General features: G+C 59.7%; 6 protein-coding genes across 6 annotated transcripts; 5 read left to right on the plus strand and 1 right to left on the minus strand.

Moving 5' to 3' along the window:
- Window positions 1–107: 107 nt before the first annotated feature.
- On the plus strand, window positions 108–3,996 carry BXZ73DRAFT_93328 (uncharacterized protein; the record flags this gene model as incomplete). Its single annotated transcript, XM_048026637.1, is given in 14 exon segments — window positions 108–348; window positions 408–467; window positions 743–995; window positions 1,051–1,480; window positions 1,535–1,645; window positions 1,685–1,789; window positions 1,844–2,086; window positions 2,151–2,492; window positions 2,543–2,851; window positions 2,914–3,290; window positions 3,348–3,384; window positions 3,404–3,482; window positions 3,542–3,702; window positions 3,757–3,996. The coding sequence occupies 14 exon segments, from the start codon at window positions 108–110 to the stop codon at window positions 3,994–3,996; spliced, it is 2,988 nt and encodes a 995-aa protein (XP_047871554.1).
- A 2,034-nt stretch (window positions 3,997–6,030) lies between these two features.
- Window positions 6,031–7,555, minus strand: BXZ73DRAFT_107828 (uncharacterized protein; the record flags this gene model as incomplete). The annotated part of the gene is made up of 9 exons (XM_048017011.1): window positions 6,031–6,470; window positions 6,531–6,588; window positions 6,646–6,788; window positions 6,845–6,953; window positions 7,009–7,022; window positions 7,093–7,104; window positions 7,165–7,279; window positions 7,341–7,458; window positions 7,518–7,555. The coding sequence occupies 9 exons, from the start codon at window positions 7,553–7,555 to the stop codon at window positions 6,031–6,033; spliced, it is 1,047 nt and encodes a 348-aa protein (XP_047871555.1).
- A 1,171-nt stretch (window positions 7,556–8,726) lies between these two features.
- Window positions 8,727–12,305, plus strand: BXZ73DRAFT_93329 (phospholipase D/nuclease; the record flags this gene model as incomplete). Its single annotated transcript, XM_048026638.1, has 11 exons — window positions 8,727–8,801; window positions 9,662–10,150; window positions 10,230–10,341; window positions 10,395–10,480; window positions 10,602–10,713; window positions 10,791–10,891; window positions 10,945–11,058; window positions 11,230–11,322; window positions 11,381–11,674; window positions 11,936–12,100; window positions 12,153–12,305. The coding sequence occupies 11 exons, from the start codon at window positions 8,727–8,729 to the stop codon at window positions 12,303–12,305; spliced, it is 1,794 nt and encodes a 597-aa protein (XP_047871556.1).
- A 777-nt stretch (window positions 12,306–13,082) lies between these two features.
- BXZ73DRAFT_82634 (uncharacterized protein) lies at window positions 13,083–13,819 on the plus strand (the record flags this gene model as incomplete). The annotated part of the gene is made up of 3 exons (XM_048023750.1): window positions 13,083–13,161; window positions 13,224–13,382; window positions 13,470–13,819. 3 exons carry the CDS (start codon window positions 13,083–13,085, stop codon window positions 13,817–13,819), a joined length of 588 nt encoding a protein of 195 aa, XP_047871557.1.
- Window positions 13,820–15,237: 1,418 nt separating this feature from the next.
- BXZ73DRAFT_82635 (MFS general substrate transporter) lies at window positions 15,238–17,279 on the plus strand (the record flags this gene model as incomplete). The annotated part of the gene is made up of 10 exons (XM_048023751.1): window positions 15,238–15,412; window positions 15,465–15,528; window positions 15,589–15,615; window positions 15,668–15,676; window positions 15,733–15,822; window positions 15,878–16,059; window positions 16,110–16,200; window positions 16,250–16,909; window positions 16,977–17,166; window positions 17,226–17,279. 10 exons carry the CDS (start codon window positions 15,238–15,240, stop codon window positions 17,277–17,279), a joined length of 1,542 nt encoding a protein of 513 aa, XP_047871558.1.
- A 777-nt stretch (window positions 17,280–18,056) lies between these two features.
- BXZ73DRAFT_93332 (acetyl-CoA synthetase-like protein) lies at window positions 18,057–22,141 on the plus strand (the record flags this gene model as incomplete). Its single annotated transcript, XM_048026639.1, has 16 exons — window positions 18,057–18,372; window positions 18,433–18,653; window positions 18,694–18,754; window positions 18,808–18,867; window positions 18,928–18,992; window positions 19,104–19,139; window positions 19,222–19,308; window positions 19,362–19,444; window positions 19,503–19,650; window positions 19,710–19,887; window positions 19,949–20,093; window positions 20,149–20,469; window positions 20,525–21,125; window positions 21,178–21,355; window positions 21,406–21,665; window positions 21,731–22,141. 16 exons carry the CDS (start codon window positions 18,057–18,059, stop codon window positions 22,139–22,141), a joined length of 3,171 nt encoding a protein of 1,056 aa, XP_047871559.1.
- Between the last annotated feature and the right edge of the window lie 811 nt (window positions 22,142–22,952).

The raw sequence follows: 22,952 nt of genomic DNA on the forward strand, positions 1-22,952 counted from the left end.
TGCAGCGCGTCAGCGGTCCCTGTCCGCACGGCGGCGCGGGCTCTAGCTGCAGACCTCTTCCCCTCTCCCCTTCACCCTCTGGTTTCCACCCGCCCCCGGCAGCCTCCATGAGGCTCACCGCGCTCCCTCTCTTGATACTCTGCGGGTGCGCCCGCGCGCTGCACTCGTACGAGGTCGGCGTCACCGACTGGCACAAGGCCCTCGCTGGCGTCCCACTCACCCAGTCCGCGGCCACCGCGCCGGTCTTCCACCGGCGTACGCTCGCGAACGGCGGTTCAAGCAGTGTGGTGCTCACCGCGACGGAGAGTAACGTTCTCGCGGCGGTGCACTCGGCGAACGGTTCTTTGGGTGAGTCGCGCGCATACAGCGAGAGGGGAGGGCTGAGCTCACGGCGCGGTCAAGGATAGCGTGGCGCCATCTCTTCGATGATGATGATCATATACTGGGATTCAAAAGACATGACGATGGTGAGTATATGCTTTTTGTGGCATAGTGCGTGAGGTTTGGTGTGGGCAGCATGTTGGCCCTACGCTATATGCGCGCTCTCCGCGGGACAATACGTGCGCGTATGCTGTATTCATTAGCCGGAGGGACAATTGAGGATGTAGCGTCGTTGAGCCCACATAGTTGTACCGGTCCTGCATCGGACATACACGTACCCCAGCGCGTGTACCAGTGCGCTTACCCACGTCGCACTTCTTTTTGCCTTTCTTTGCGCTTAGATGGACTAATTTGTTTTTAGTTGTCGCGACACTGTCTGGTCCAGGAGGAGCTCATCTCCGCACATTTGATCCTTCTACCGGCCACTTGCTGTTCGAGAACAAGCTGCATGCTCCGGACGCTGGTCTCCTTGAACAGCCTGAAGACCTCGGCACGGCGGTCACGTTTGACAGCGAAGGCAAAGACATTTACGTCCTCTCCAATGGGCACATCTTGCGCCGGTTCGACCGCCATGCCGGGACGCTAACGTGGGGATGGACTGCTCCTGACCAGACGTACGCACTCATACTTCCTATGGTTTCGGCAATTGGTTTTCTAATATACCTGCAGATCATCCGTCATCTATTCTAAGATATTTGTGACGCCCGAAACCGTCTATCTCCTCGGACTCACTAAGTCCTTCGCGTCGTACCAGCTACACGTTGCTTCACTATCCACAGAGACGGGCGAGCTCATCCAATCTGGCGACTACCCTACCAATCTACCCACTGGGCTCTCACAGGTCTTCGTGCTGTCCCACCACGCGGTTCCCGACATCCCTCCCAGAGTTGTCATGCTCGAAGATAACACTATCAAGTCCTTCCCGCTGGTTCCCGATCTCAAAACGAAGCTTACTCCTGTGAAGGGTTCTTACAAGAGCATCCAAGATGTCGGGGTCGCTGGGCACGGGCAATTTATTGCAACCGCCGAGGACGGCACTGGGTGTGTTCTCGGTCTCAACAAGTTGAGTTTGAACGTCATCTGGCAATTCTCGGACTCTGTACGTGTGTTCTTGCCGCCTGTGTGCTTCTTTCATCTGATCGGTCTTCTACAGTCGACATCTCCAACGCGCTCCGGGTCTCTGTATGCGGGTGGTGTCGACATCGATGGAAATCCGTACATTGCACGCGTCTTCTGGCTTCACACACTGAAGGCAAGCCGTATGGTTGCGTCTTCTTGGGCGTCGAGATTGACACGAGTTTAGCTTGCCTCTTCCCATGTATTCGCATCGCACCTTGCGAATGGCAAGGGTCTCGTCACTGGTTATACGTTCCCATTCCAAACGGGCGATCATGGCATAATCAAACATGTGCGTCCTTCTTCCAGCGGGGACTTATCTTCATAACTAATCATGATGTCGTAGATTGCAGTCGAGACCGCTAATCCTGAAGAATTCAAGGTCCTCTCGAGGCTGGTTCTGACCACAACAACCGGGGCGGTCCAGCTATGGCAGCAAGACCAGATGCAGTGGTCGCGCGAAGAGGGTCTTTCTGATATTCGGATTGCCGAGCTCGTCGAACTCCCCGAACGCAAGGTCGCGGCCCAAGTCGATCTGGAGCAAGACATCTTCAGTACTCGCCTTGCGCGACAACTGCTTGACGCTCAGGTACGCAACGTTCGTTCATGTCAGTGTCAGAAGTCTATTTCCGCTGAACGCCATGACTCCACAGGACTTCCCGCAATACGCCGTTAACTTTGTGCGCCGATTCGTTACGGGCTCGTACGCATCCGTGAGCGCGCCTGTCGCGGCGCCCGTGAATGTGTCCGAGCCCCTATCGCGCGATACCTTCGGCTTCAGGAAAGTCATCGTAGCGGCCACTGGGCATGGGAAGGTGTACGGTCTCGATTCAGCGAATGGAGCCATTATGTGGAGCCGTGTGTTTGGACTGGGGTGGGCGGCTAAGGTCGGGGGGAAGATCATCCCTGCGAAGTCGTTCATCATCCGGACGGCGAGCGATGGAGAAGGAGAGGCTCCCCAGGTCGCAATCGTTACTCAGCGCAAGGCCAGTAACGTGAGTTCGACTATTTTACTCGTAGTCTTTAGTGCTAATGGGCGCCCCAGGGCCTCGTTGATACCGTGCTTTTCCACATCGATGCACTTACGGGCCGCGATGCAAGAGCCGACGGGACGCACGAGGACCTTCTCAACGGTCATGATATCGTGTCAGGACCGCTCGTCGAGGTCTACTCGCTCAAGACCGAGTCTGCACGGGTTATCGTGCACCTTGACGAGTTCCTCCAGGTCCACCTGTACCCCAACACAGACGAGGCACGCCTTGCCTTCGAGAACGTCGCCGAGAGCCTTCGCATTCCCCTCCGAACAGGCCCCCCAGGCCAGCGCCAGCTTACCGGTCATCAGGTCCCGCCGAAGGTGGAGTTCACCGGCCGGCACATCGCGTATCCGACATGGTCGCTGCCTTTCCCCCACACGAGGACGTGCGCTACCTCTTCTCGCGCCCCACCGACCAGCCCGTCGCCTCGCTGGGCAAGGTGCTCGGTAATCGCACGACGCTGTACAAGTACCTCAACCCAAACCTCGTGGGTGTCGTCACTGGACCCGCGGCTGGCGCTCCGCGCTCTGACAGGACAGCCTGCGCGCTGTACCTCGTTGACGGTGCCAAGGGCACGGTCATCTACCACACGGTGCTACCGGCGGCCGATGGCGAGTGCACAGTTCAAGCGACGCTGGTGGAAAACTGGCTTGTGTATCACTACTACGATCCTGAGGTCGGGGTGAATCAGGCGAAGACCTGGCGCATGGTGTCGGTCGAGCTGTACGAGGGGAATGGGCCAGACGACAAGATAAAGAGGTATGATATGTCGCGCAACATGATACAGCTGTACGAAGCTCACCGTGTTCTTTCCAGCTCGGATCTATCTTCGTTCAGCAACGAGACAATGTCCGTGAGCGTGTACGAGCAAGCGTTCATCTTTTCCCCGTGGGATCCGCACCGTTGCGTCCACGTCAACGACCTACGGCATCACGATCAAGGATCTTATCAGTATGTCCAGCTCACTTCATGTGTCGAGTGTATTGCCGACGATGCGATGTTCGTTGCAGTCGCGAACCAGAACAACCAGGTCCAGGTCCTGCAACGGCGCTTCCTCGACCCTCGGAGACCAAAACAAAAGCCGACAGCCCAGGAGATGGAAGAGTGGCTGATCCAGTACGACCCAGTCCTCCCCGACGACCCGAAGCGCGTTCTATCCCACAACTACCAGGTCTGTTTCTGCGTCTTCCCCTCGTTCGTTCCGCACTGACCCTTCTTCGTGTAGGTCGCGAAGGTGCGCAAGATCGTGACGTCACCGGCGCTCCTTGAGTCGACGTCGCTGGTGTTCGCGTACGGGCTCGACCTCTTCTTCTCGCGCGTCGCGCCATCGAACACGTTCGACGTCCTCAGCGAGAGCTTCAACAAGACCCAGCTGGTCGTGACCATCGCCGGCCTTGCGCTCGCGATAGCGATTGTGAAGCCGATCGTCACGCGCAAGCGCCTGCGGGAACGGTGGTATGACTGAGCGCCTCGCCAGTGGTTGTCCCCGTACTTGCTCGTCCTACACTAAGTTAATGTGGTTGTATAACGTAGACGTTGCTTTGGTGCTGTCTGAAACGATTGCGTGTCTTCTCCTGATGAAGGCTTTTATATCGTAGTATGTGAATGGTGGTATAGTGCAACGATGTTCGCAAAGTCTCTAGTCCGAGGCTTTTGGTTCACTAGTAACTCCTGTTCCGTTGAGTCCAAGATAATTGAACGCTGCACTGCTCACTAAGAATATACGAAAAGCCAACAGTAACGGACGAGGATACATCATCTATGTGTGACGCAATGTATCGCGCAAGGGGAAGATACACGAAAACATTACGCACCGTACCACGCGCTTGGAGAGCGCACACAGTGCGCCCCGATAGCTCACGCCGGCTGCTCGATGCAGACCTTGAGGAGCTGACCCGCACGCTTGCCGTGGCGCGGAGAATGGGAGTTGTAGAAGAGGGGCAGGAGCGAGTGCATATTCGTCGCGGTCAGAGTCAAGATCAGGTGCGTGCTCGACGGTCGGGGCCGTAGTACCGTAGGACTCAGGAGGAGGTGAGGAGACCAGTCTGGATTGTCACTACAAGAGCGGGTGTGGGCGAGCACAGAAACCTAAACCTATGCGTAACGGTTCAGGAAAGGTCACTTCCAGCAGGCGAACGGCCAGCACACCAGGCTTCGAAGAGATGTGTATCTGCTTCATGCTCGGCGACATTGAGATCTGCGTGGGACGGCGAGGTAACATACCGGTGTACTCGCGCGAGTGTGCACGATGGCGGCGAGGGGCGCGCTAGCGTGCACGAGGTGCCTCCTTGAAGTCCCTCAATCAGGAGCACGGCGACCCGCGTGTAGCAGTGGGTATCGAGCAATAGGAACCGAGCTCGACAGAGACCCGGTCACGGGCTCTCGCCGGCACACAGGAGTTCCATGAGAACACGTTTGTGCGAAGCGATGGCCCATGCCTACAATCAAAGAGAATTCTGACCGTAACAGTTCAAGGGCAGGGAGTAAAGTTTCGAACATCTGGAAACGGCAATGGGCGCTCCGCATTCCCGCGACGCCCAGGTCGTTGTGAGGCCTGCCGTTTCCACCTCCAGGGTTCTCCAGGGTCGCCGGGCTGCAGCGGGCTGCGTGCGCTACCAAATTACCGCCGTCGAAAAATCTGATTGAGTCTCGGCCACAAGCGAGCGAGGCCCGCCAATTGTTCGAACGTCAAGGGCCAGGAACACCGACAAACCTGCTACATGATGAAGAGGTCGATTTCCATCGGCCGTAAGTCTCGGTAAGTGCCATCGCGATTCGCGGGAGGTCGATGAACACGCGGCACTGCTGCGGGCGCCGTCGGACACGGTGTTTTGTCATACCCGGTCTCGTCTAGTCTCGGTTCCAGCCGCTCTCTCGCCGGCCGGGGGACCCGGAAGACTTGCACTTGCCGGGGCTGTGGCGCATCTGTGCGCCGCGCTGCAACGATACTTAGGTCGGCGTGCGCGACGTCGCATCGAACCGCTGGTTGCGGTGGCGCACGACGAAGACGCGCGTTCAGTCGCACATCCGACGTTCGCCGATCTTGACTACGGCCGAGGAGTGGGCACGCCTAGACGAATGGTGCACAACGTTGTGATACAAATCAACTCTAATGCATACCCAGAGACGTGGAAACCGTACTTTACAGTGGACGGAACGAGAACAAGTTCGGTAAAGTCAAGGCAGCGCGGCACGTACAAGGACAACATGGCGTCAGCGGTAAGTCGCACAGGGAGGAAGAGGACGAGGACGAAGGAACCAGTGATTGTGGGGACATTCGGAACACCAGGTGAACAACGAAACACGGGCGTCGCACTCTCTATAACACAATGTACGGTAGTCCATGCGGAGCGCAGTGCCGCGAAGCAGCAGCGAAAACATGGCACAACGAGCGTTCCGATCGAGTAGATAAATCGGCGCAAGTGGGCGGGTAGGCAAGTGCTCACACCGACGAGCGAAACAGCCAAGGAGGAGGAGGTTGACGGAGCACAAACAGACCTTACACCGCCGGCCCTCCGCCCAAGCCACGCTCCACGTCCGCGTCGTCGGTGGCTCGACTGAAGCGCGAGCCCCGCTTCTCCGCGAGCCCGGGCGACTTGACGTCTTCGTCGACGTGCACCATCTCGTGCGCCTCGACGTCGATGTAGATCTTGCCGCCCGGCGCGCCCCCGCGGCTGTCCTGGGAGCGCATCATGAGCGCGGTCGGGCCCTGGCGGATGTGCGGGATCGAGGCGGTCGTGCCGGAGAGGGAGTGCACGTTGGAGGACGGGGACTCGTTCTTCCAGGTATCGCGGGACGTGAGCGAGACGATGAGCGAGAGTGAGTAGATTTTCGTGATCGTCAGGTTGAAGACGAGGTGCGCGGTGGTCGTGACGCGCAGGTAGAGGATGAGGTCGATGATGTTCCAGATGAACGTGAGAAGGTTCGTCTGGATCATCACTGGGCGGGCGCAGGTTAGCGGGTGCGAGTGAGGGGGCGAGGAGGAGAGCGGGTACGTACGGCGCGAGATTTTGTCGATGAGGGTGTCCGTGAAGGCAACGCCGGTCTTCCGGACTTTCTAAACGCCGTGACGTTAGCGACTCGCAAGACGAGACGGCGGTGGCGGGCGACTCACAAGGTAGTAAACGAGCGTGGTAGTGATGAGCAGGTCTGACGTCACGGCACCAATGCACCAAGTGATAACAATCGGCTGGAACTTGTAGAAATCGAGCGAGAACGGGATACGAATCACTGCAATCAGCGTGCCGATGGAACCCACTGCGGTTTGCGCAAAGTTAGACTCCGCTTGCGTAGGTGAGAACGAGCATACGCACAGACTTGTACGATTGAGAAAAATGTGATGAGTCCAACGATCAACTTGTTGCCGGAGAGAATCCAGATGCGCCAGGCAAAGAACCACTGAACAAGCCCAGCAACGATGCCCTGTGTGACAGTGGCCGTCAGAGAGATGCCATTTAGGAGAGCATGAACGGCTTACAGTCGTGAGTGGAGCTGATGATCGCAGACAGACGAGCCACCATTAGTATCGACCCTCGGACACGCTAGGCTGCATTGAACGCACCTCCTTCGGAAGCTGGAAGGAGAATAGTTAGTCGACTATATCTGTCAAAAAGTCGGAGAGAGCGCTTCTTACCCCAGTTCGCATACAGAAGTCCTATGTAGTTACCGAAGCCAGCAACGAAGGGTATGTACACAGACCCGACGTTGAGGAATGTATGCGCGCACTCAGTGACGAGTACGGCAGCGACCTGCACGGGACAAATTGTGAGTGGGTTGTACATAAGTATATCGGATCACGAGGAAACTGACCAGGAGACGAATCCACGTCGGGTCCCTCTTCGGAGCGCTGAAGTAGGAGGCTATCTTCGTTATTAGCACGCCAAGAAGTATCGAGTCGAAGATCCCCGCAAAGAACAGAGGACCGACGCTGTGGACGAGAGCCGGATTCAATGAGTGCAAACACCAGGGCAAGAACGGAGAACAGACTTCGAGACGACATCGAACGGGGCTGCGGCGGTGCTCATCCTGTTGACCCGTTGGCGGTAACGAGAGGGGGTGTCGCGATAGGCGATGGACTGGAGAGGGGAAGAAGGGCTGGACGGCGGGGAAAGCGTTAGTCGCGGGAAGGTCGTATATACGCGCGAGTGCCAGGGCCGGGCGCGCAAACGCGCTGTTCTTCCTCAGCGACATCGGGTTACCAGGCCGTTCTCGTTTTGGTCGAGCGTAAACTCACGCCAGCGGATCGGAGAAGGGAGCAAAGGGGAATCCAGGGCACCACGCGTCCCACGAGTCCGTCCTGTCGCGGGACCCGTCCTCCAAGCGCGTGCACGATGTGCCTTGGCGGGGGCGTCGGCCTCGGCTTCAACGTTGAAGGCGACCGCCCTGCGCAGGCAGTTGCAGGCCCATACGAAGGCGAAACCTTTATCCGAGACCTCGGGTAGGGCTAGTGCGCGCCCGAGGAAAGAACCGGCAGGCAGGAGACGTCTCAGGTCTGTGCAGAACTTCCTGTGGCAGTCTGGCAGGGGCCAGGGGGGGCGGGGATTTGTGATATTGAACGCAGCTCGTTGAAAGCTGCGGAGGAGTGTGAGTACTGGGCCGCAGCCCCAACGCTCAGGATTTTGCGGCTCGGGATTCGTGGGGAGAAAAGCACAGAATACAGGTTGGAGGATGTTCTGCCTCAGCGACCAGTGGGGCTCGAGACGCGGATGTCGAGTCTGGACAAAGTGTTGAAGCTGATGATCCGGAATAACCGCGCGCACCGAGGAGGAGCTTTTAAAGGCCCCGGATCACACCGGACCGAGTGGCGGGCCGCGCCGCCATCCAAACGTTCAATTGATAAGCTGTGGAGGTCCTATGATCACGACACTACGCTCAGCTTCTGGCACTTGAGAACTCAGAAGGGTCCATACTTACCTTGATCAAGCCATCGGCATGATGTCTGTGGGCCAAATTCCCACTACCTGCTACTATTACTCTGAGTGGCTGATTGAATCAGTTCTGCGCTCATGCCACTGTCGTATGCTTTAGAAGATAGTCTGCGTGCCCCAGGAACGGCAGAAATAGCTCAGGATCATCGTTTACTCCAGGGCACAGAGTCCGACGAGTTCGACGTCGCTGAGGTACCGGTTAATACCCGCCCGGGCCCGCCGAATATTTTCATTCGATCCGAGATGGACTCTAATCGCGCTCAGTAATATGTACGAATATTTGGGACATCTATACGTTCTTCCATCAGTTTCCCCCGACCCAGCGATTGAGTCCGAAGAGCATGTGCGTACTGTATTACTGACGTGATTAGGCCTGGCACCGGGATGCAGAAGCAAGGCTCCCGCGACGAATGGAGTTGCCATCGAGTCTCGCGCAAGAAAAAATCACTACTGGGGTGAGATACTCAGCTTCAATAATCGGGGGCTAAACTTTGTAAGCTTGCAGATGTTTGACATGGGTTCTGTATATTTAATGATCGAGTCTTCAACCCGGGGGACGCCTTGGGAAGCGTCACAGCAGACTTTGTCAATTCTGACTTTGGCTGACACGGTCGCAACCATCCCAGCTCACCTTATGGCATGTGTTCATGACCTTCAGTAAAGCTACACATGGGTTCGACCATTTGAAGTCGTGACGCCACGAAATGTTCGGACCCAGGACGAACACGAGATGGCATCTGCGACGACGTGGAATAAATTCTAGTGTAGGTGCGTTCTGTTGAAGTTGGCGGAGAGCATGATGTGATCTGGTTGAAAATCAGTCCGATGACGCGATCGAAATGACGTAGGTAGATTCATGCTCGTCACGTGGAGCGCGCGACGCGTCGCGCGTGAGACGGGCGCCGGCCTGTGGCATCGTTCCCTCGAGTCATCCCCTGCTGCTTCTGATTCTCTCCGTCTCTCTGACCCCGAACAAGGATGTACGACGGCTATGACGAAGAGGAAGCATTTCGACAGTACGTCTCAGTTTGACGTTCTGCCCACGAACCTCAACCGTGAATGTCCCAGAGCTATCGCAGCGAGTCTGAGAGAGAGTGGACCTCCTCAACGTCAAGCACCCGAGGTGATAGATCTTTCAAACGACCTTGAAGACGATGACACCTCCACCCCGCCTTCCACCCCGTCCACCCACCGGAGCCGCAGTCCACCCAGCCTCCCCCGCCACGACCGCTCGTGGGTGGGATATCACCCGAAGAACGTCGGCAGATGGAGGCAGAGCGGCTCGCGCGTCTCAAACGCACACGTCCGGACCTGCACAAGGAGGCAAGCACGATCGATCTCGTGGACTCGGACAACGAGGAGTATCAGGAGGACGAGGACGACGGGGGACAGCAGAAGCAGGCGAAAAGGCAGCGCATCTCTCGTTTACCCTCTCGCGCGCCACCGCGTCGTGCCGACCACCGTCCTTCTGCTTCGTACAGTGCTGCCGCCGGTGCATCTGCGCCGTCGAGGGCCGGGCCAAGCACTTCTACGGGAAGAGCCAGGATGGGTGTGGCGGGAGCGGGGGCGGGGGCGTCGTCTTCAGGACAAAGGCGGTTCTGGGATGGCGAGCTGCGACAGACGGGGAACATGCACGTCGATCCGCGCAAAGATACTCGGTCAGACTTCAGGTTGTCGGATATCATCTCGCCAGTGAGTGACTCTCGAATTCGAGCGCATATTGCCACAAGTGCTTTTAGAACCTGGTTCTGACCGCCACCGGTGGGGACAGAAGGAAGAAATCGAGTTTGCGATTGTGTCGGCGTACGTTTGGGACTTCTCCTGGGTGTACCAAATGTTTGCGAGGAGCACACCGGTGATTGCGGTTGATCACAGCCAGACTGGTAGGGTGTTTTGTCGCCAAGCCTGTGACTATATGCTCACCTCGTGAACGCAGGAGAGGCATCTATCAAGTCCATCCTACCAAACTGGATAAGGACGACACCGTTCTTGCGTGGCGGACGCGGATGTATGCATATGAAGGTGCGTATCCCGACTTGTCAGTTCATATATGCGAGGAGTCTAACATTGTCACTTCTAGTTCATGTTGGTCGGTGTGCACGAACTCCTTACCGCAAGACCTTTGACTGATGCAGATCTCCAGCTATTCTTCAGAGATCGACTGCGGATCATGATCTCAACCGCGAACTTGATCCAATATGACTGGCGAGATATCGAGAACGTATGTGATATTCGTTCGTTTGACCCTCAACACCGTTCTGAGCTGCTTGTGCTATTGTAGACAGTTTGGGTGCAGGACGTACCTAAACGAACTATGCCAATTGCGCCGAAGGCCGCGATCCCAATGCTGCCGAAGACTTTGCATCAGCCATGGTCCGTGTGTTACATGGAGTGAACGTCGCGCCTGCGTTGGTCAACCTACTCCGGAACGACGTCAGTCCACCTCGATTTCTCAATTGTGGATATTCGTTGACCCCCTTATACAGCATCCGAACCTTCCTCTTCAGAGATTAGAAGAGCTCCGCACGCACTGGGATTTTTCGAAAGTCAAGGTTGCGCTCATCGCGTCCATCGCTGGGAAGCACGAGGGATGGCCAAATGTACGATCCCTCTCTTTCCCTGTTCGCCTTTTTCGGGTTTCGGTTTGCTCCGTCACATCAGCGGGTCCGGGGATGCCTTGCATTGGGAGCTGGTTGCTGTGGCGGAGCCAGACAGCGATGTACTAGGTGAACGCGGCAAGCTAGGCCTAACAGTCTGACGGACTCGCACAGGTCATCCAACAAGGCCACACGGGCCTCATGAAGTCCGTCATGGACAAGGGCGTTAAAACGCCCGCGAACAAAGAGCTCATGCTCGAGTGCCAGGTGCTGCCCCCCTCTGCCTCTCCTCCCTTATCTCCGCCTGATCTCCGATCTCTCGAAGGGTTCCTCGATCGGCCAATACACGACCCAGTGGCTGAACGAGTTCCACACATCCGCGTGCGGCGTCTCCGCGCAGACGTGGCTGGACGGCCCGAAGGCGCGGCGCGCGAAGCTGCCGCTCCCGCCGGTGAAGATCATGTTCCCCACGGGCCGGTACGTGCGCGAGAGCGTGCTGGGCGAGGCGGGGGGCGGGACGATGTTCTGTCGGCGGCAGCAGTGGGAGGCGGCCAACTTCCCGCGGCAGCTGTTCCACGAAACGCGGAGCCGGCGAGGGAAGGTGCTCATGCATTCCAAGGTGAGCTTGCTGCTCATAAACGTGGACTCGCGCTGGGCCCTCGTCCCGACGGGCGGTTCACCGGGCAATCCGAGCCGTAGGTTTCGTTCGTGTGGCTGTGGAGCCATTGTAGGCTCGAACGAAACATACGGCTTCGCCTTCGCACTCGGTGGGCCTACTCTCGTGCGCTCCGGTCTATGGCGGGGATCTGGGCCCTTGACGCGCAGCGCGCTATTGCAGCTAGCGTGTTTTGGTAAGAAACGCTGACGTTGCGACTGGCAGATGGTCCTTGGTACGTTCCGCGACAAACGAGGGACGCTCGACGCCGCCCCCGCAGGCAGCGACGGCGAGGACAAGCCCGTGGGCTGGCTGTACATGGGCTCGCACAACTTCACACCGTCCGCGTGGGGTACGCTCTCGGGCTCGGCCTTCAACCCGACGCTGAACGTGGGTGCTTTGTTGTGAGGTCAGATGATGGACTCTAACGGTGGTTCGGCAGATCACGAACTACGAGCTCGGGATCCTCATGCCGCTCCAGAACGAGGCGGAGGTTGACAGGTTGACATGCTGGGAGCGCCCGCCGAAGAAGTACGTGGCGGGGCAGGACGAGCCGTGGGTGCGTTGTCGAACGTCTGCTCTAGGCTGTCCTTGACTGATGGTAGTTCGCGCCCGCTCTATCTGCAGATACAATCCGAGTCTGAACACTTCAGGCAGTGACGGTGCTGGATGGCTTCTCCCTGGAGTAGTACATAACTGGATGGACTCGATCGTGCTGACGCGCACCGCCCTATGTGGGACAACCGCCTGCCACGCCGGTGTCTACTTGTCGAGCAATGTGCTTGTTCTCAATGTCATCTTCACCGTATGCTATATACGGCACCTCCGTGCTTCTATCCACATCAGCTGGCGGTGGCATCAGCGGGGCCCGATGGTGCCGCGAGTCGCGTGGTACACGGGACCAGAAGAGCTCGCCTCCCGGTGGGCACGACTCTGACCACCTGGCGATCGTCTTTCATGTATCGCGACGGGGGCGGGTAGTGAGCGTGGACAGGACACTACATACAGCACAGCGTGGCGGCGGCTCGAATAAACACTGTTCCTGGACGAGCCGGCTCGGCGGTGTCCAAGCGCCCAGGCGACCGCCAAACGCCTCGTTGCACGGCCCTCTTCCTCCCGGCCTCCTCCCTCACGCTCCCCGCCAGTCGTTGCCCCTCCCGCTCGTTTGTCTCGGCCTCCCCTCCCCCTCGGACTTCCTCCTCGCCATATACCGACGCCGCTACTGCGTGCCTTATACCAGCCCGCCGAATCCGCCACCACTCCTCCCACGCGCAAATCTCGGACTAATCCCCATCCTCCTTCTCGAACGCATACACTCCAGCCCGAGCAGAACGCATCCACGCCCGCCTCCTCACGACCTCTCCCCTCCACGATGCTCGCGCTGTCGAACTTCCCCGCCGCCTTCCTCGCCCTCCTCTGCGCCTGGTCACTGCTCCCTGTCGCCCACGCAAGTGAGTAGAGTTTCGGCGATACGTGCTGGGCAGCGAGCTGATCCACGGCTTCCGCCGCGCAGCATATCTCGTCATCAACGCCCCCGCGAAGGGGACGCAGTGGGTGAACGGCGCGACGAACCCGATCTCGTGGACGAAGGGCCTCCTCGACTCCGTCTCCACGTTCGACATCGAGATGTCCCGGATGAGCGACGACGGGCTGATCTATGTCGCGCGAAACGGTGCGTCCGCCCTTCTTTTTCGTCTCCTGCGATGCGTGCCGACCACTTTCCCCCTCCGTCTCCCCGCCGCCGCCGCTATCGACGCAGTGGACTGCTCGCTCTCGAAGGGCAACCTCAACGTCGCGCTGCAGGACGTCCCAACGGGCGACGACTACTACCTGCTCTTCATCGACTCCGCGCACGGCATCCTGTACGGCACATCCCCCCGCTTCTCCATCGTCGCCGCCGAGAACGCGACGGCGACCCCCACGCCGGTCTCGGGCGCCGCGACGGCGTCGCTCTCCGGCGGGGCGAACCCGACGGTCGGGTTCGCGACGACGTTCGCCGCCGTCAGCGGCGCCGTCGCGCTCTGGGGCCCCCACGCGCAGACGCAGCTACTCGCAGCGGGCGCCGCGCTCCTCGCGTGTCTCGCCGGGGGCGCGTGGTCGGTGCTGTAGGCCCCGCGGGACGATCGTCGGGTGTGATACGGACGGGACGGCGGGGCGGGTGTGTACAGTGTTTCGGTGTTCGGTGCGGATAGATGCTCGGCGGACTGAATCTATGATATCTCTGGGACCTTGGGCTACCCTAGTCGGTGTTTACTACAACCACTACTTATTGCGCAGCAGACACTCTCCGCCCCCTACGCACACGGCTTCCGGTTTCGTTCGTCGTACTTACTGGTACGACGAGTCGTGCACGCTCCCGGAGCACACCCAGCTTTTCTCTGGCCGGGCTAGCTTCCGTCAAAACCACGTAGGTAATGCTCGAACCTCTGGATACGGACGTCGAGTCCCGTAACGTCCTTATCATGCCGTACTTTCTCGACAGCACTCGCCCTGGATATTGCACGGTCGCGGACCTGCGCAAGACGAGGTCGATCGATCGGGAATGTCTGCTAGCGGACGGGTATTCGGCCGGGCCGAGTGTCGGGCCCCTGTATGTCGCGGCGAGTTGCAACGTTTCACGGTGAGGGCGATCGCGACGCGCGCCAAGTGCTTCCTAAATGGGCGACTGACGCACGCGCACGCGCGGGTGAACACATCGCATACACCCACCCACCACTCGGTCACTCACAACCACCATGATGTCCCCCTACGCCTTCAGAAAGATCGAAATTAGCGTGGTCAGTCATTTCCGAGTACTTCTGATCTTTCATCTGAAACAAACAGTATGAGATAGACCGTGTAAGATGTCCCTCGAAAGCATGCAAGAGCCTCTCCTATTCAATCTACCTTTCTCAGATAAGATCCCAAGGATCTGTGCAGCCGGCCCTGCAAGGGCCTGCAAGGACCCTCCGGTTCCCTTCATCGTCCAAGCACTCAGGCACCCCTACATAGGAAACATACACATGAATGGATCCGGAGACTTTGCCAGTCAAAGTGTCATACGAGACGCCGTAAGCCTGTGAATTCCGTCCCACACCGTGCCGTCCACTGCTCAGGCTGAGCGCTGACTTCTGCGGCTCCCCGTCCTATCTACCTTGGCGTCGAACCAGCATGGTGCAGAAAACTCACCCGGCTTTATCGCGCCACGCAGCGGCTCTCGTCCCTGTCGATAGCGGTCTTCAAGCGCATCGCGCACTGCGCGCGCTGATACCGAACGCTTCAGACAGCGCCAGAGCTATCTCCCGTCCGGTGTCCCCGCCCATCTTCGTAATGACCGAAGGGCGGAGTACGCTCCGGCTGGACGCTCCACCCGCAGGACCGCCTGAGAAAGATATGCTCGGTTCTGGTACGCTATCGCGTGCGCGGATAAGGCGGCGGGGGCGGGCTTCGTGATCGCCTCGTGCGCGATATAAAGCCGCGGGCCTGCCTTCCGGGCTCGCGTGCGCCCCTGGCCCCTTTCCTTCCCTTCTCATCGCACGCACGCGAAGATGAGCGCAAACGGCTCGATCGACGAGAAGAAGGCGGTGGACGTGCACATCGCCGTCGCGGAAAAGGAGGTCGACACCGCCGCGCAGCTCGCCGCGGGCCTGGAGGACCTTACGCCAGAGGAGTCGGATCGGATCAGGAGGAAGATCGACTGGCACATCCTCCCCCTCATGTGCGGTGCGTATCCGTCGTACGCTCGTCTCGCCGCGCGTGCGCTGACGGGGCGCAGTCCTTTACTGGATCCAGTTCATGGACAAGACGACCCTCGGCAGCTCTGCTATTCTTGGTATCAGGTGAGCCTCCAACGTCGCCTCCTACCGGAGCTTCGGGTGAGCTCACGCGTCCACGCGCAGAACTGCGACGCATTTGACGACGAACCAGTGCGTACACATTTTCCTCACTGTGTCGCGTGCGCGCTGACCCGTCCCGTAGATACAACTGGTACGCCCGACGCGTGACGTCATGCGCGGCCTCTTGATACTCACTCCCGCGCGCAGGCTTGGCACGATCTTCTACCTCAGCTACCTCGTCTTCGAGTACCCGCAGAACCTTGCCCTGCAGCGCTTCCCCGTTGGAAAATGGATGAGGTGCGTACCCCACTCTCCGCTACAGTCGGCGTCGCCTGACGGAGCTGTGACGCAGCATTAACATCTTCGTGTGGGGCATCGCGCTCTGCTCCCACGCGGCGTGCAAGAACTTTGGCGGCCTCTTCACGGTTCGCCTGATCCTCGGCGCGTGCGAGGGCTCGATTACCGCCGGATTCCTCATCGTCAGCTCTATGTTCTACACGCGCAAGGAGCAGACGCTGCGTGTCGGGTACTGGTGTGAGTCCGACTTCCCGCCCCCGGACGCAGGATGCTGACGAGGAGGGTAGTCCTGATGAACGGCACGGCACAAATCATCTCGGGATTCCTGAGCTTCGGGACGCTGCACATCAAGACGGAGAAGTTCGAGCCGTGGCAGTGGTGCGTTTTCTTCCCCGCCTCACAATCCCAGTACGCTGACCGCACACAGGCTGATGGTCATCACCGGCCTGCTCACCCTCATCTGCGCCGTCTGCTACTGGTTCCTCTTCCCGGACTCCCCCACGACTGCCTGGTTCCTCACTCCCGCCGAGCGCGCGATGGCCGTCAAGCGCATCCAGGAGAACCAGACCGGCGTCGAGAACAAGCACTTCAAGATGGACCAGTTCTACGAGGCGCTCACGGACCCCAAGACGTGGCTGTTCGCGCTCTTCTCCGCGCTCGATAACGTCCCGAACTCGCTCACGAACCAGCGCTCGATCATCGTCTCCGGCTTCGGCTTCACGAACCTGCAGACGACGCTCCTCGGCTGCGTCGACGGCGTGATCGAGATCGTGACGATCTTCACGGGCGTGCGCCTCGCCGCGCGCATCCCGAACTCGCGCGCGTACGTCGGCGCGGTGTACTTCCTCCCGAACATCCTCGGCGTGCTGCTCATCAACTTCCTCCCCTGGGAGAACAAGGTCGGCCTCCTCTTCGCGCAGTGGCTCACCGGCGTCGGCACCACCGGCTTCGTCCTCTCCCTCTCCTGGCTCTCCTCGACCACAGCGGGGCACACGAAGCGCGTGACGACGAACGCGATCATGCTCATCGCGTACTGCATCGGGAACGCGGCCGCGCCGTTCATGTGGCAGGCCAAGTACTCGCCCAGGTGCGTCCGCCTTCCTCTTCGTGTGCCGGTCCGGACGCGGCGGGGGCTGACGTCGGCGCGCGCGCAGGAACCACGTGCCGTGGACGATCATCGGGATCTGCTACCTCATCTGCCCGAACCTCCTCCTCCTCATCCGCTTCATCCTCCACCGCGAGAACAAGAGGCGCGACGCGGAGGGTCCGGACGAGAAGTGGGAGGACGTGTACATCGAGGTCGTGCTCCCCGACGGGACCAAGGCCGAGCGCAAGGTCGACAAGGTGCGTGCTTTCGCCCGCTGCTCGACCTCCGGGTGCTGACGCGCGCGGTTCGGTGACAGGAATTCATGGACTTGACGGACCGGCAGAACCGGGACTTCCGCTACGTGCTGTGACCGCCGAAAGGGGACGACTGAAGCAGCTGTATTTTTACTGTTATGTTTTCTTTAAAATCACGAATCCGACACGCTATCATTTCGACGACTCGATGTCCACGCCGGCCTGGAAATGAGCTTCGGCGTGCGACGCGTCTGTTGTGGACCGTGGTGCCTGCGTGCCGCTTTTTTGCGAGCTGAGAACCGTTGTGTATGGAGTGCGATTCTCGCGGTGTGCAGCGCTAAACATACTGGGGAGCTGCCGAAGCAGTTTCCCTTCCGGTCTCACTACGGTTCGAAAGAAGGGATTTCATCGTACCCGCATAGTACTGGAATTGAACGTGGGTGCGTGACTGCCGTGAGAGGCGCGCCGTTTAGGCGCGGAGAACTCATCGGCGCCTGCGCTCAGTGTCGGCTCTTGGCAATGCACCACCATCAGCAATGTTCCAATATGCTGACTCTTGGATGCATAGGCCGAGGAAAGGTATGGCCTGATATTTCGATCCCTTCAGATAAATCAACTTAGGAACGCGGCGACCTCGTCGGAAATGAGCAACCCAACTGCACCGCGAGTGCTTCCGAACCCTGCAAAGGCGCTCCTTCATTCGTGTCAATCGCATGGGCACGCCAGGACTGGTGACATTCGCCGTCTCGGAGACAACCTAGGGTTCTCTATATAGGGTCACCTGCCCCATACTGTCTCTTCCCGGGGCACGAGCCGCGCCGAGCGAATCTTATAATACCACAAGAATCGAAGAGACAGCTTCGACTCCCAAGCTCGCTCTTCTCTCACCCACCATGTCCCTCGCGGGCGCGCTCAGCTTCTACAACCCCGCGGTGCGCACCGCCCAGGGGACGAAGAGCACGACGTTCCGGGCTCCCGACCTGGACACCACCCTCACCATCCCCGAGCTGTTCAAGCACAACGCCGAACACCACCCCGAACACCCCGTGTTCGAGTACGTCGAAGAGAACGGTGCGCTGCACACCCTCCGGTTCCCCGACGTGTACCGCGCCGCCCGCAAAGCGGCCAGCTTCGCCGTGCCCTACCTCCAAGGCCTAGAGAACAGTGACTTCACCGGCACGCCGGTGGCAGGCATCCTCGCCACCTCAGGCACGTCTCTCCGTTCCCGGTGAAGTGCCTCTGTATAACTTTCGCCCCCTTTCCGCCCAGACTCCATCAGCGGGTACACATTCCTCGTCGGACTCATGTACCTCGCCGTCACGCCCTTCCCGATCTCGACGCGCAACTCCCCGATCGCGGTCGCGCACCTCGTGGCCAAGACGGGGGTGCGCCGGCTCTTTGTGAGCGCGGACCCGGCGATGCAGCGGCTTGCGCGCGAGGCGAACGAGTTCCTCGCGCGGGACGGCCACGCCGCGGTCGAGCTGCTGCCCGTCCCCCTCTTCGAGACCTCTACGGGCGGGCGGGGACGAGGCGCTGGTTCCGATGGGGGACGTTGATGAGATGAGGGTGTGCATCGTCATGCACTCGTCCGGTGCGTCTCCCGCTCCCCGATTCGAATGTGTTGGGCTGACGAAAGAGGCACAGGGTCGACCGCGTTCCCGAAGCCCATCAAGCTCCTGGACAGAGACTTCAGGAAGTGGGGACGTTCTTCCGTGGGTTCTCTCCTCGTAAGCACGAAGGGCGGGCTGAAGGCGCAAACTCTAGATTATGGCGAGGTCGACCTCTGTGGGATTCGAACCGGAGGGCATGCGAACCCGATGTTCCGTGAGGTTCCCACAGTTCGGCATGCGAGTGGCGTGTTGACGGCACCGCCAGACGGAATGGGCTGTCTTAAGATCACGTGGACGGTATGCCATGCTTTTCTCCAACCTCCGATGCAGTCTGAGGTTTCTCCGTTACAGCTCTACACCGGACTTGTGTGGACGCTATTCAGGCCTTCAACCCCCCAGTCGTGCCCACTCCAGAAGCATTTCTCGAATCACTGCTTGCCACGAAGAGCGAGATGGTTTTTGCGTCCCTGCCTTCGTTGAGGCATGGGCACGCGACCCAGAGAAGGTGGAAAGCTTAAAGACTCTGCGTACCATTGTGATCATGAGTTTCATTTACCCCATGTTAACGCATCTCACAGACCTTCGCAGATCTACTGTGGCGCCCCGATGAACAAGCAGACCGGAGACCGTCTGACCGCCGACGGGGTTTCGTTGGTGTCCTTTTATGGAGTGTGCGTGTCTGTCCGCGCGCCTCCGCCTCCGCCTTAACCAGAACTCTATGTTTTTTAGCACGGAGATCGGCAGCCTCGTCCGCCTCATCCCGAACCCAGACACCATGGACAAGACGGAGTGGGAGTGGTTCGAGTGCTCCGGCCACATCGACGCCTGGCTGGTTCCGCAGGAAGGGCGACCCGGGATATTCGAGCCGATCGCATTTGTACGCCGCGGGAGGGCAGTTCGTGAGGCGCGCGCGCCGCTGACGAGGTTCCTGGATAGGACACCCCGTCGTTGCACCCCCACGTCTTCAACACCACGTACGACGGCCGCCCGGCGTACGCGACGAGCGACCTGCTGCAGCAGCACCCGACGAAGCCGCATCTGTTCCGCGTGTTTGGACGGGCGGACGACCAGCTCATGCTCTCCACCGGGGAGAAGACCAACCCCGCTCCGTTAGGTACGCCGCTCCACTCCAATGGGTACCGCGGCAAGTCTCTTATCGGTTTCATCGACGACAGAGGCCATTTTACTCCAAGACCCGCGCGTCTATGCCTGTCTCATGTTCGGGCGTGGGCGCTTCCAAAACGGCATTCTCGTGCAACCCAAGGAGGAATTCGACCCTCGCGACGAGCCGCGCGTGGAGCGCTTCCGGAACGAGATCTGGTAGGCACTAAACTGCGCCTGTCCGTGCACCTCTCCCCTAATCGAAGAGCTACAGGCCCTCCGTGGAGAAGATGAACGCGTACGCGCCGGCTCATTCGCGCATCTTCAAGGAGATGATCATTGTCAACGACCCCGCGAAGCCGCTCGAGTACACCGCCAAGGGCACGCCGCGCCGCCAGGTCTGTCTCGCGACGTACGTCGACGAGATCGACGCGCTGTACGACCGCGTCGCGGAATCGTCGCAGCGGGAGATGCCACCGCCGCGCGATTGGTCTGAAGAGGCGACGTTGGAGTATACTGCAGGGGTCGTGAGGAGCGTCATGAAGCACGCGACGTTCGGAGATGAAGACGATATCTTCCTGGAGGGGTGCGATAGGTGCGTGTATTTGCGCGGATGTGCTGTGCTGGGACTGAGACGCGTTCGGGCGCAGCTTGCAGGCGACCTGGATCCGCAACACGATTCTCCATGCGCTTCGCTCGGCGTCGACCGTCGATGTGCACCGCGTGCCGTCGAACTTGGTGTACACACACCCCACTGTCGCCTCTCTCGCGTCTTATCTCTTTGCCCTCGTGTCCGCCGCGAATCTCTCGGACGACGCCGTGCAACTTTCCAACGCGTCTCAAGAGACCGAAGAGGCAGTCGCGCGCATGCGTGCGCTTCTCGACAAATACAGCAAGGGGTTACAGTCAAGCAGCGTAGAGAAGGACGCGGCTCCACACATCAACGGGAACGGCCACACAACGAACGGACACACTGTCCCAATGGAGACGGTGGTCGTGACGGGGACAACCGGACGCCTCGGCTCGCACCTCCTCGCGCGGCTCCTTATGCGCCCGGATGTCGCGCGCGTGTTCGCCCTCAATCGCAGTCACGGAGAGTCGGACTCGAACGAGAAGCTTATGGCGCGCTCTGCAGGGGCGTTCAAAGTGCTGGGCTTGGACGCCGCTTTGCTGCGTTCCGGAAAGGTAGTCCTTCGTATCGTCAACCTCACGAAGGAACATTTTGGCCTGGCTCCGGAAGAGTATGAGGAAGTACGTCTTGCTACTACATGTACCTTCATAGTGCTGACTGGACCGGATCTAGATGAGGATGAGCGCGACCCAGATCATCCACAATGGGTGGACCGTGAACTTCAACGTCTCTTTATCGTCTTTCGAGCCTCTCATCGTCGGGGCGCGCAGGCTCATTGACCTCGCCCTTGGCTCGACACGTCCACACAAGCCCCACATGTTATTCGTGAGCAGCGCGGGAGTCCTGCGCAGTACGCGTCCAATATCTTTCTGAAGGGTACATATCTAACTCGGCGCACAGACCACAGCTCCGCCGTTCCTGCAGCCGAGCTCATCGAAACTCCTCCCGAACTCGCCGTCGGCGCCGGGTACTCCGAGAGCAAGTGGGTCGCGGAGCAGCTCCTCTGGCGCGCCTCGCAGCACACCGGCCTCTCCACCACGTCGGTGCGAGTCGGCCAGGTCAGTGGGGACCAGCGCGCGGGCGGGTGGTCGGTCACCGAGTGGGTCCCTGCGCTCGTGCGCATCAGCCAGAAGCTCGGCTGCATGCCCTCCCGCGACGAGGTCCGTGCGCCCGTCTCCCAGCCTCTCCACCCTCCCTCACCCTCCCTCACACCGGTCTCTCGCAGAACCTGACCTGGGTCCCCGTCGACGTCGCCGCGGCCGCGCTCCTCGAGATGACGCGGAGCCGCGCGCCCGTCTTGCACCTCCGCTCGCCGCGCCCGGTGCCCTGGGACATCGTCTTCGCGCCGATGGCGGCGCGGCTCCGCGTGCCGCTCGTGCCGTACGCGGAGTGGCTCGCGCGCGTCGAGGCGGACGCGGCCGCGGCCGCGCGCGACGGGAGCGGGCACGATGCCGCGCACAGCCTGCTCGCGTTCCTCGGGAGCGCGCGGATGGGCGGGGCGGAGGGCGCGCTCGACGTCTCGGAGGCGGTGGGTTGCTCGAAGGCGCTCGCGGACGTCGCGCCGCTGTCGGGGGAGGACGCCGAGAGGTACTTGGGGTTCTGGGACAAGGTCGGGTTCGTCAGGCTGCCCGAGTGAGGGGTGCGGCGCTCGGTGAGGTGGGTTGTAGTGCAGGGATCGTCACAGTTGTCAATCGCACGGAGAAAGGCGGATGTTGTTTTTGCTCCACCCCCCGTTTACTGTGTGATTCCGACACGGACTGGTTCCCTTTCCTCCTCGTCTCCGGAGGCGAGAGTCCAACCCTCGTTTACGGCGGCGCCGGGCGGGTTGAGCAAGTATGCGCCAAAGATATATATCGTGATGCTCACCGTGGCCGGGAATCTTCAAGTCTCAGAGGGTCATGTCAGCGAATGCGACGTAGCCCGAGAGAGAGCCCTTCCAATAACCAACGTCAACCTTGAGATTGGTGAGTTGGAGATCGCGTCCGACAGTAGTGTTCACCCATAGACTCATCAGACGACCCAGTGTCAAGTTGGACGACAAAGTCTGAGTGAAACGATTAGATATGTACCACCACCATCTATGTGTTTTTCCCCCACCAACTCCGCCCAGAGTGATGTTGACGGTGTAAGAGAGGTTGGCACCGGTTGAAACAACGATGGCGCCGTCTTCGGACTCGCTCGCAGCGGAGTGTGTCGGACCCGAGCTACAGTATGTGGACACCCGGAAGTGAGTCGCTAGCAAGAGTGGTGCCCGTCGAGAATGAAAGAGGAAGAAGAAACTGGGCAAGCTGCAGAAGAGAAGTAGCCAACATGGCGAAAGAAAGGGAGGGAGATGAGAGACCGCGGATTCGAGCCCGGGATCGCGCGTTTCTGGCCTTGTTTATTTGGTTCCTCGCGATTTCGTCCCAAAAAGGCAGCCGAGAAGCGCCTGTTCACGCGCGACGAGA

The sequence above is a fragment of the Epithele typhae genome (genome assembly GCF_022376455.1).
Source record: "Epithele typhae strain CBS 203.58 chromosome Unknown BXZ73scaffold_126, whole genome shotgun sequence".
NCBI lineage: Eukaryota > Fungi > Basidiomycota > Agaricomycetes > Polyporales > Epitheliaceae > Epithele > Epithele typhae.